This window comes from Camelina sativa, chromosome 20 (assembly GCF_030686135.1).
Source record: "Camelina sativa cultivar CO46 ecotype springtype chromosome 20, ASM3068613v1".
NCBI classification, from domain to species: domain Eukaryota; kingdom Viridiplantae; phylum Streptophyta; class Magnoliopsida; order Brassicales; family Brassicaceae; genus Camelina; species Camelina sativa.
Window position 1 is genome coordinate 704,996 of NC_141899.1, and position 12,350 is coordinate 717,345.

General features: G+C 32.9%; 4 protein-coding genes across 5 annotated transcripts; 2 read left to right on the forward strand and 2 right to left on the reverse strand.

Moving 5' to 3' along the window:
- Positions 1 to 1,602: 1,602 nt before the first annotated feature.
- On the forward strand, positions 1,603 to 4,469 carry LOC104768423 (short-chain dehydrogenase TIC 32 B, chloroplastic). Of its 2 annotated transcripts, none has more exons than XM_010492414.2 (8): positions 1,603 to 1,986; positions 2,361 to 2,592; positions 3,154 to 3,233; positions 3,325 to 3,478; positions 3,574 to 3,652; positions 3,771 to 3,855; positions 3,929 to 3,975; positions 4,082 to 4,469. In XM_010492414.2, the coding sequence occupies exons 1-8, from the start codon at positions 1,869 to 1,871 to the stop codon at positions 4,280 to 4,282; spliced, it is 996 nt and encodes a 331-aa protein (XP_010490716.2). In that variant the 5' UTR covers positions 1,603 to 1,868; the 3' UTR covers positions 4,283 to 4,469. The 2 variants fall into 2 exon arrangements, with proteins under 2 accessions (XP_010490716.2, XP_087362466.1); XM_087506340.1 differs by having other exon boundaries at positions 1,637 to 1,986; positions 3,355 to 3,478.
- A 2,409-nt stretch (positions 4,470 to 6,878) lies between these two features.
- On the reverse strand, positions 6,879 to 7,415 carry LOC109131301 (uncharacterized). The gene has a single exon (XM_019242091.2). It carries the CDS (start codon positions 7,301 to 7,303, stop codon positions 7,079 to 7,081), a length of 225 nt encoding a protein of 74 aa, XP_019097636.2. The 5' UTR covers positions 7,304 to 7,415; the 3' UTR covers positions 6,879 to 7,078.
- A 2,943-nt stretch (positions 7,416 to 10,358) lies between these two features.
- Positions 10,359 to 11,352, forward strand: LOC104768425 (putative histone H2A.4). Its single transcript, XM_010492415.3, is given in 3 exon segments — positions 10,359 to 10,512; positions 10,515 to 10,648; positions 11,010 to 11,352. Coding segments are annotated over 3 exon segments (465 nt in total). The 5' UTR covers positions 10,359 to 10,433; the 3' UTR covers positions 11,262 to 11,352.
- Positions 11,353 to 11,373: 21 nt separating this feature from the next.
- Positions 11,374 to 12,015, reverse strand: LOC104768426 (Histone superfamily protein). Its single transcript, XM_010492416.3, has one exon. The coding sequence runs from the start codon at positions 11,926 to 11,928 to the stop codon at positions 11,533 to 11,535; it is 396 nt and encodes a 131-aa protein (XP_010490718.1). The 5' UTR covers positions 11,929 to 12,015; the 3' UTR covers positions 11,374 to 11,532.
- Positions 12,016 to 12,350: the final 335 nt, after the last annotated feature.

Genomic DNA, 12,350 nt, shown 5'->3' on the forward strand with positions numbered 1-12,350 from the left:
ATGCCTTGACATATTCCTGTTTCTCGTAGGACCTTCACATTTCTTCTTATACATTTTCAAAATTTTCTACTCTGCACAAAATGAAGCAACCGTTCTCATGCTCCCGACTGCATCATTCGCTACTTCGCTAGCTTCCTCATACATTCTGTGCCAACAGTTTTTTCGTTTTATTAGACAAAAAAACAGAGATAACTTCATACCTAAACTAATTTTAGAGGGGGTGGGTACAAAATCTGATGCTTGTAACATAATAAATTAGTTAACTGTCCCTGGTTTATCGACAAACGTGGACAATAAAAAGAAAAACAGAGGGAAAGGGAAAGAGGAAACCAATCACCTTACTTTCCAAATGGCTCCTACTTTGCTCTTCGCAAAAATGATCGGATGGCGACCCTCAAACCGTGAGTTTCCTCTCTAGAATTAAAAGCCAACGGATTAGAGCGGACTATATATTGAACGACCGCTACCTCACCGACAGCAGAGTGAAGATTTGCTGATAATACTCTCTTCCCCGTTTATGTTTTTTTTTTTTTAAGTGATGGCTGAGTCCTCGAGACATGGTGAAGGAGAAGGAGAATGGGAAGGTTAGATAATTTGAACATGACAGATAATCAAAATTGAGCTGATGTGTATTAATTGTTATAATTTGATAGGTTGTTGATTTTTACTGAGGTGTCAACACCTGCTTCAATACAGAAGCTGATGTGTCAAGCAAGGAAAGCAACACATACATTGTGTTTTTATTGTATTGATTCTGTATATTCAATTTGTCTAAATAAAGATCTTTTTAATTGCCAGTCAAAAACTTTCTAAATTACTCACTTTGTATATTCTCAAGTAAAGTAAATTCTGTAAACGGTCTTATTTCTGTATATATATTAAAAAAAAGTATATCGCCAAAAATTAGGAGGGGTTTGGGTAAGTGGTAAAACACTCAATGGGAAACATGTGAAGAGAAGAAAGAAAGTTGTCAAGTAACCAACGGCTTCTCACCAACCCTTCATTAATATTCTGATCAACCCTATTTTCTTTCAACATTTAACTATTAAGTCACCTTAATACCCTCTAACTTTTTATGGGGATTCATCATCAATCCCAACATGTTACGTTTTACCTAGGTAATGTTAAGTTTTTTTTTAAACGATAATTCAAATTATTTTGTTGTAACTATAGAAACGAGGGGACATTAAAACCCCTAGAAAAAGGAGAGGATCACACTAATGCCACTAGACCTTAAGCTAATAAAATACGTGGTGTTGTCTGATAGAAAATAGTATTACGTACACATTATTGTATAAACAATAGATTCGGAAAACTTATAGTGTCTTTTTGAATATTAAGAGAGAAAACAATTGCCGTACGCTGTCGGACATTTAGAATCCAATCGCAGGGTTAGCTAGAGGACAATGACTTAAAGCTTAGAAGTTGACCGCAACTTATTGAGGAACTGACATGCTTAATTGACAAAGTTAAGTTTTCCTCTCTCTCGCGCGATAGAGATATATGAACATCTTCTTAATTTAATTTAGAGTGCATGCACTATCGATTGATACACAATAAATAAAATGTATAATATTCAACATCGGTGTGGAAAGGTGTGATGTGTATTTAGTATTCATAGATCGATTCACATAATAATGTCGATAAAACTACAAGGTACCAAAAAAGCATTAATGTAGTATAAAACTCTTTGTCACTTTATAAATATCATTCTCTCATAGTACCATTTTATTCTCCCAAACTTCTCCTCTTCTACTTCTTCTTTTGGTCTTGCTATCTATCTCTCTCTCTCTCTCTTTCTTCCAGATTGATTCTTGAGGGGAGAATCTCTATATACCATAAAGTAGAAACGTCAATCAAGTACGAAAATGGGATTATATTCACTAATCACTGGGAGAAGAGGACCAAGTGGGTTTGGTTCAGCTTCAACAGCTGAAGAGGTTACTCAAGGGATTGATGCAACTCATCTCACCGCAATCATCACAGGTGCATATATATATTCCCATACATTGACACATATACTTGCATGTTTTATGCAAGTTTATAGCGCAGAAAGACTCATATATTATATGTAAATTATATTTGTTCATAATTAATTAGCTTATAATTTTTGTTTGTTGTCCAAACTATAATATACTTGCTTTTTATATTATAGGTGCATATATATTTACTTACATTGACACGAAATATAATTAGCTTTATCAAACTTTGCCATCGCAATTTTTGTCTGTTGTTCAAATAAAAAGATTGCAAACGAAAATCTTAAGCAATAACGTCACGGAATCCTGTATATATAGTCATTGCTAACACTGATTCTGCAAAATTTATTTTAACCACTTTGATTTTGATCTCATCAATAGGAGGAACGGGAGGGATAGGGTTGGAGACAGCAAGGGTACTGTCGAAGAGAGGTGCTCATGTGGTGATTGGTGCACGAAACATGAGAGCTGCAGAAAACGCCAAAACGGAGATACTCAGACAAAACGCAAACGCACGTGTCACTCTTCTCCACTTGGATCTCTCTTCCTTCAAATCCATCAAAGCCTTTGTTCGTGAATTTCATGCCCTCCATCTCCCTCTCAATCTCCTCATGTACACACACTCTCTCTCTCTCCCTTTTACTCAGCTTAAAGCGTTTGGGCCGCCGATTTTAGCGTTTGGATGGATCATAGATTTTATGACATTAACAGCATTAACAATGTTATCACTGTTTTCGTTAACATTCATGCATTAATTACGTTAGTTAAATAAATAAATAACGACATCCAATAATTTTGTTTTATTTAGCTTTTTTCTAAAAAAAGTTTTTTTTTTCAAAAAAAAAGTTTAATGCTATGAAAAAGGCTAGTAGTTACAAACATTTTACTGCTAATTATAATGTTATCAATGTGAATATTTCATTGTGGTACCGTACCTACCTACCATTCAGAACCATTATTAAATCCCAACAACAAGGAGATGGAGTACGCACGTATGACCAGATTGGTAGATATATTTACTACTTATTATAGCAAGAAAAAATATTTTCTGTTTTTTTTTTTTGGTTTTCACTTATAAGTTTATCTGTGAAGGAAAAAGAAAAAAAAAACTGCATATTTATTAAACTGACAGAGTTTTCAATTAATATTAATTGCACAAAAATGGTGTTTGCAGAAACAATGCAGGAGTAATGTTCTGTCCATTCCAACTCTCTGAAGATGGAATCGAGTTGCAGTTTGCTACAAATCACATTGGTAAGAATTATATAATTTAAATACAAAGCTTAGTTCCAGAGACTAAACCTGATATATTGAACAAACTAATTGTTGGTGTTATACGATATAGGTCATTTTCTGTTGACAAACTTGCTCTTAGACACAATGAAGAGCACAGCTAAAACCAGTGGTGTTGAAGGAAGGATTTTGAATTTATCATCAGTAGCTCATATCTATACCAACCAAGAAGGAATCCAGTTCGACAGCATCAATGACATTTGCAGGTATATTCTATAGTTGTTGACTTGTTTGAAACTTGGATATTAATTAATCTTTCACTTTGCATCTTTATAACCTTCTTCTTTTTATGTCCTCTCAGTTACTCTGATAAACGAGCTTATGGACAATCAAAACTAGCCAATATATTGCACGCGAATGAGCTCTCCCGTCAACTTAAGGTTGCCTTCACATACACACACACATTAACACATATATACTGTCACAAATTCATGATCACTTCAGATAATAACATAATATAAAAACTAAAATTCTTTTTGGGGGACATTTGTTTGATAGGAAGAGGGAGTAAACATAACAGCAAATTCAGTTCACCCTGGTCTCATTCTCACCAATCTCTTCCAACACACTGCTCTTTTAATGAGTAAGATTTCCCTTTTTCTCTATTTTTCTTCAAATTATTCTCTTTATATTAAAACAAACTATGTTTTTCACAGGGTTCTTAAAGTTCTTCAGCTTCTACTTGTGGAAAAATATACCTCAGGTACTAATACTATAATAGAGGAATCCAAAATTCTATATATGCCTATGATACTAAATAAAGACGAATATGAGAACAACATTGTGATACTTTGATGTAATGTTGACAGGGAGCAGCTACAACATGTTATGTTGCTTTGCATCCAAATGTGAAGGGAGTAACAGGAAAGTACTTTGCAGACTGCAACGAAGTGACTCCAAGCAAACTTGCTAGAGACGAGACTTTGGCACAGAAACTATGGGATTTCAGCGTTAAGCTAATCAACTCTGTTTCTAAAAAGAACTACTTGGGTTTTGATGACACCACTTAAAAATTAACCAAGATGTTCTTGTTGTTGTTACTCAAGAGTGAAGAAAAGGCAGAGATTGGGATGTACATCGTACCTTGTTTCGTTCCACCCTAGGCATTAATATATGCCAAATTTATCGAGTGATTATGTAACGGTATTAATCTTTTTATAGTATAATGGACAATATATAAAGAAGGGTTGTTCATCACTTGATTATTCTTTAGATGATCACTTTCTCTAACCTAAGAGCTAAAAACAAGAAAGAGAGGAGAGTGTAGTGAAACGTATAATGAATGACTAAGATCTTTGCCTGCACCGAATCTGCCATACTTTTCACTGTACAACAACTACTCCAAACTGTTTTTTTAAGGAGAGAATTTTTCGAGATTAGGAGTTAAAGACAGAGACTATTAAACTGTGTGTGTTTCAGCAACTGAGATCAGTTCTTTTCATAGTTTAAGAGTATATAAAGAGTGTCAGTTCTCCATCACCAATGCCTTATATAGTGTCCATGTGAGGTCAAGAAACAGAGTTTCTTCGTACATGCCAAGTAGGGAGAGATGTATATTTAGAAACTTTAACAAATATACACAGTAGTTAAACATTCACCTATATTAACTTCAGTTAAGTAGCAACAAAGAGCCAAGAAGAAAAAGAAGATTTGGTGAAATCAGATGTGTTGATTCGGTTCAATTTACCTCGGTCGGTGCAATCTTGATATCGGTTCATTCCGGTTAATAATATTCTGGTCAGGAATATCCCTCCTTTAAAAAAAAAAAAAAAGGAAAATTGTATGTGCTTTATAACGACGACGACACAGTATAACCGTTTAACGGTATTATGTTGGGCCGGGCCCATGACAACGTGATTCACCACGTGGTCGCACGTTTCCATACTTATTTCCTTGGAAATCAGAACTGATTAGAAAAAAAAAACTACTACGATATATTACTATGCGCAAAATATGACATTTTTCCAAACTGTATACAGTAAAAGACTATTACGATAAAATAACATATCTATTTTTAACACACTAACCCAAAGTATATTGAGTTTGTGGCTTTGGTAACTGGTCATTTCACTTTTTTCTTTTGTCCTCCGACTTTTACCTTTATTGACTCATAATAGATAGATACTGACCAAAATATATAGAAAATTATTACAACCATGTGTTTTTTCAGTCATTTATAACGTAACATCACTATTTATCCAATTAAAAGCGTATTTTCCTGATAGAAAAAGAAAATTTAAAAGGAACTCCTTGGATAGAGACAAAAAAACGTCTGATCGATAATATTTTTACAAAATTTATATCACAAATTTAATTGTTTAACGTCTTGTCTTTGGGAACACCGACGGAATCTTTAATCTTCTCCCGCTAAAATTGGATCCCACTTTATTCACTTCTTCCCTGTCTAATATATTTCTTTCGGTCTAATGGAGAATACTATAAACAAAACTTTAAAAAAAAAAAAAAAGTAAAGATCAATATTTATTATTGAGGCAAATAAAATTGGAATTTCGAACAGATATATATTTCCAGCAACATGATCACTCTTTATAGCGACCAATACCACTGGCCACATGAATTCAATCATTTTATTTTACGTAACTATTATTATTATATAGATGTTTAGTGGATACTCCATCTAAGCTACGACATTTCTCTCAATTAAGTTATCTTCGAAAATCAGTTCATCATGTTTATGGAATTTGATAGAGTTGACAACTAATCATATCTATATGTTTTGTATTTAAATTCTTCAATAATTAGTAAAATATATAAACATAAATTGAACAATAAACTAGAGCTTAAGTCAAAGCTCACGTTTCTGGTTAGTGTTTGTTTAGCGAGTTTTTTTCTTTTTACGTATGGCTTACCCTTTGCACTTGGTCCCTTAAATCCTTCGTTTAGTTAAATCATTCGAAACAAAAGTTTTGTACTATTCTCGTTTGGCATTTAAATGGATAAATATTAGGTTTCATAAAGATGCGACTTCAAAAGACAAAATAAAGATGATCTATATGTATATATTCATGCTCAATGGAGACATCAATTATCATTTTGTTTCTGTTTTTTTTTCAATACATTTTCCCTAATAGTTAAAGGAATATTAAATGTACTAGTATTACGTTTGGTCAAAATATTATTTATCAGCTTATAAACCAAAATGTATGTTGACTAAATTAGTTGAATATATAAAAAATAATAATAACATGGAAATATGTAATTGAAAATTTTGAAGAGAAAAACTAAAACACACACACACACACATCTAAAGATCATCAATTCATCATTGTACTGCTACATCACTAGAAGAAAGAAGCATGTTTTGACTCTTGAGTAAAAGTTTAAATATCCATATATCAATCAAAAAAATAAAAGATAATCAATCTTATTGATGTTTGCGTCTATTTATATATATAAATATACTATTGTTTTTCGTACTTCAAAGTCCTTTTACACCTTTCAATATAGAAGACCCACGGATCTCTCGGTCAACGTCAACCGTACCATAACATATACTCTTTAAGCATTAGTGTAAAGTAATTTCTTAAGCGTTACACGAAAATTGTCTTTTTGGCTTTAGTAATTTTTTCTTCACAATCAAGAAAATTGTTTAATCCAGATTTTGATTTATAAATTTCAATATGATAAGGTTTTTTTCACATGTATTCTTCAATTAATATCACCATAAACCCGAAATACGAAATTACATTTGATTCGTTATCATACAAAATCTGATTATTAAGCGGAAATAAAGATAGAAAACAGAGGAAGAAGAAGGCTTATGCGATAATTAAAAAAAAGCGAAATCAATTAGAAGAAGCGTTCCCTTTGTGATCCTTGCTACCATTGTCGCTGTGGTTTGCCGGAGGAGCTGCCGGAGAAGGCGGAGGGATCTGGTGGCGCGGTGGCTGAGTAGGAACGGAGGAAGGAGGACTTGCTGCGACTGCGAGAGAGATATCGGAGAGGTCATCAAGGGAGATCGGGAAGCTCTGAGAAGGTCTTCTCTGGTGACGGCTTGGTCTCTCCGACATGTTTTAGCTTCGGATTCAGACAAGAAAGATTGGTAAGAGCAGAGAGAGAGAGCGAGAGAGAAAAAAGGAGATAGAAAGAGAGATTGGTGTAAGAGTGATGAGATCGGGAGGTAGAGAGAGGCTGTTTATATATAAAAGAGGGTGAAAAACAAATGGGGTTAGGTATAGACAGTAATTATCTTTTTATCATTAAATTCGTTGAATAACTAATAATTTATTACGTTAGCTCTTTTGAGTTAATTTATTTATGTTGTTGACCAAAAAAAAAAATATACTATATAATTATTTATTTTTTATACATATCAAATGATTCTCTATTTTTTAAGAAATTACAATAGAGTTTTATGTTTTACCTTAATGATCATGTAGTACAATAATGATCACTTAGTACAATCTTATTTATATATGCAGTGTGGATTTCGTGTTGCTTTTATAGTAGTAAGTTTGATTGGAGAAAAAAAAAAAAGTTGATTGGAAATTTCTTACACCAAAGTACCGGTTGAATATTTATCAATCATATCAGGATGAAAACAAAAAGATTGAACAAAAGTGGTAGAACGAAAATGAAAGAAGCATTAACACTAAGTCACTAATTCTTCCAAAATATTTTCGTAAAAGCTAGGAGTTTTGTAATTAAACTCTTTCCAAAATAGAAACACTAAATAATAGTATCTCCAACATGTATGCATAGCTTTTTCAGTCTAAGTTCTGTGCATGGTCAAATGGTTCAGTATAAGTTCTGTGCATGGTCAAAATGGTTCAGATCTAAACTTATGTGTTGTGTACTTTTTACACTACTAGCATGTTTACCTTTTGTTAGGTAAACCTATATTGACCTTAAAATTTGTATTGACTATAATTTGTTTAAGGTAATTAAATAAGTCCATGTGGTGTGGGATTACTGTATTTGAATAGTCTTACTTACTCCTGCAAGCGTCTGCAATCTCTTAATGTTGAAAAGGTTCATTGCGATTATACAAAAACTTCTCCGATAACCACCATGGTTCATTGCACTTAGTGGAAAGAAGAAGAAAAAAAAAGTTCATTGCATTTGATGAGAATATATTATAAATGTAGTTCTGACAAAATATTTAAAACTTCCGATAAGCTTGTTTACAACATTAAATTAAGAAGCCAAATTATTGTATTTTTTTTTCTTCTTTTACTTTTCTTGTATGGAGGACAAACATTTCTCCCCCATGTGAGGAGATGTCAGTCTCGTTGGAATTTAATGTTGTGTTATACGTTCCTTTTAGAACCACACGACACGAATGCAAACATGTATTTAATTGTCTGTGTCAAAATTTTCCAGTTGATAAGATAGATTTAAATGAGACACAAACATTAAACATATGGTCATTTCACAAGATGTATATTTCTTAAAATATATATAGACGTAGAGAAGATATAATATGAATTTAAATTGAATCAGATCAGATCGTTGCTGCATTTTTTCTTTAATAGAAGAATGGTATTGTAAGTGGGAATGAGAAGCCTTGAGTGTTATGGTTAATGAGAGATGCGGAGAGATGGTCAACGGATGCTACGTACTAATGCATGTGAACAACTGTATGGCTTGATACATGATGTACGGTTAAGACGAAGAGTACAAAGATAGGTTTTGGTTCAGTTGTGAAATGTTGAATCCGTAAACATTATGGTAAGAGCCATGTCTTTTGGATATGATTGGTGAATACGTTATACATAAATGTGAAACCCACAAACAAAACGGTAAAGAGACATTAACTACATGAATAGTTATGGACATTGATTATTACAGATACACGTGGGTACATAGTATGAAAATTAGTTTGGATATCTAAGGTAGTAGTAACTTCAAGAGATCATCAGTGATACTAATTGATCAGTGTCCTATAGAAAGCATCCAAGCATTATTAATTATTTCGAATGTATATATTCTTCTTTAACGTATTTAGGCGCTGATTGGTAGCCTACTTTTAAAACTTTAAAAATTTTTAAAGTCATGACAGCCATTTTTTTCCAATCAAGCTTTTTTGGCTTTAAATTTTTTTAAAGTTTTGAAAGTCACTTTTTTTTTTCTCTTTCTTGTTTTTTTTTTTTTTTAAGAAACAAAACAATTTTTAAAGCATTCTTTTTATTCACCCTTTTATATTTAAAAGCTCTTCAAAAGTATATATAAATATTTTACAAATTTTATTTTTATAAATTAATTATTTTCATTTTTTTCTCTTTCTTTTAAGATCTATTTCAATAATAAATTTTATTTTTTCATCATCATTACTAATAATACTATAAAAGAGTTTATGAAATTCATCATTAATAAGAGCTTATAAAATTCCAAATGTGATGGAGCAAGACGTTAGTTCGAGACAATACATGGAAGGTGTACGTGATGAGATTGCTAATGCTATGTGGGCTAGTCGTCACTAGTTTTTTTTTTGCATTATTTAAAATTTAATAAGTTAATAAATTGATGTCTACAACTTCAATTATTTATTTCTTATTCTTATAGTTATTTGTTTTTAATTAGTTTCAAACAAAATTTCATATTTAATTGATTTGTATTTTTTAAATTTTAATTTATTATTAGTAAATTTTATTTTTGTCATTAAAATGTTATATAAATTAATTTCTGACATAATATATATTTACTATTAATATTTATAATAATAATAAAAATAACAGTTACAGCTTTAAAAGTTGTTGGTAAGCAATCAGATTTTAACAGTTAAAGTTTTTACAGTTAAAGCATCTACAGCCAAATTATCTGCAGCTAAAATTTTAAAGTCAAAATCTTTACAGCCAAAAGTAACAGCCGTTACCAATCAGGGCCTTAATTTTCCTAAATTTTGTTTATGTTAATTGTTTTTCAATGCGGTAAATTTCACTACAAAAATAGTATAATAGTTAAAAAAAATTAGAAATATTTTGATTAAAAAAAAAAATCCATAGAAATGTATTAGCAAATTAGATATTGAAGCCAAGATAGCCAAATCAGCAAATCGTAGCCGTTGAATCATATTCAATCCAAAAGCTAACATTCATCAACTGATAATTAAAACCAAACCGAAGCTCTTTCGCTATCCTCTGTTTGCATCATTCCGGTCTTATAATCAAATATAGTCTCGAAGTAGTAAAGGGCAAAGGCATGGATTCTGGAACAAAAACGAAGAAAGGAGCAGCTGGAAGAAGAGGCGTTGGAGGAGGTCCAAAGAAGAAACCGATTTCGGGTCGGTTAAATCCGGTCTACAGTTTCCTGTCGGTAGGATCGGTCGGTAGCTTAAGAAAGGTCGTTATTCGAAACGTGTTGGAACCGGAGCTCTGGTCTATCTCGCTGCCGTCCTCGAGTATCTTGCTGCTGAGGTATATTCTGGTTCAGATCAGCTATTTGATTCCGTTTGGATTATCGAATATGTTTCGTTGACCATCTAGTTTTTGATTTAGAAGAATGATCAATGATGTGATCTTCGTCTGAATTTTAGGGTAAATTACATTACATCTATGAAAATATTCTCGGGTCACAAATAGAAAACGATTACTAAGTTGTGAGGTTGTAAATATTGAAATCGTTACTAAGTTGTTAGAACCCATCTTTTGGATCAACTTGTTGCAAAACCTTTACCACGAATGTATCAGACTAAACTTTACAACGAATGTCCCAAAAGGCCAAAACCTATCTGTTTAAGTTACCAAGTCTGATCATTTGTATCTGTTGTCCATATAGGTTCTTGAGCTAGCGGGTAACGCTGCAAGAGATAACAAAAAGAACCGTATCATACCACGCCATGTTCTATTAGCAGTGAGGAACGACGAGGAGCTAGGGACGCTACTCAAAGGCGTAACCATCGCACACGGTGGAATTTTACCAAACATAAACCCAATCCTCCTCCCAAAAAAGTCTGAGAAAGCCGCTTCAACCACAAAAACTCCCAAGTCACCACCATCAAAGGCTACCAAATCCCCTAAAAAGGCATAACTCTTCCTCCCTACTCTCTGTTTCTCTGTAAAGACAGAACACCTCTTACTGTTCACCATGTTGAAAACAATACATACTCTGTTCTTACGAATTGCACTAAAATTAGTCTATAGGATCAGAAAAATCCAAACTTTAATTAAAAAGAAGAGAATTCATATGGACAATGTATTGTATTATTCAGGTATCATCTTCATCATCATATGAGAAGATTTGATCAAAGACCCCCAAAAAAAAAAAAAAACAATAACATATATATATATCTAATATTTTTTTAAGAGCTTGTAAATTTGGTGACGGCTTTGGTTCCTTCAGAAACAGCATGCTTAGCCAATTCACCAGGCAAAACGAGTCTCACGGCGGTTTGGATCTCACGTGACGTGATCGTCGGTTTCTTATTGTAACGAGCGAGACGAGACGATTCCTGAGCGAGTTTCTCGAATATGTCGTTGATGAAACTGTTCATGATCCCCATCGCTTTACCTGAGATTCCAATATCTGGATGAACCTGTTTCAACACCTTGAATATATAGATCTTATACGTCTCCGTGCTCTTCTTCGTCTTCTTCTTCTTCTTGATGATCTCGCTCGTTCCTCCTTCCTTCGTGATCTTCTTCTCCGCCTTCGGTGGTCCTTTCTCCGCCGGTTTCTTCTCTGCCTTCGGCGCCATTATAAATCGATACGAGGTTTGATCGATGAAATGAATGAATACTTCTCGGGGAATGAAACTGTAACGAGAGATGATGATTTTTTTTGTAAGGGTTTCGGTTTTGTATTTATATGTTTCGTGGAATGATTATGATTGGGTATTAGAACATGGCGCGGATTGCTGACGTGTGTCTTTCTAACTCGTTAGATGAATAGTTGTTACTAACGTAATACTAATTGACGGTTGGCGCTAAAGTCGGCGGTTTTTATGGGCTTTATTGGGCTTAAACTAATATATATAAGTAAAGATAGTTTAGGCCTGTTAACTAATTAGCATGCGAATTTGGAATGTTTTTGTTCGGGAATTTCTTAATTCATATATGCATCACTAAAAAAAACGAATATTTTAGAACTTTAGAAACTGTTTTCACATTCAAAAAGATA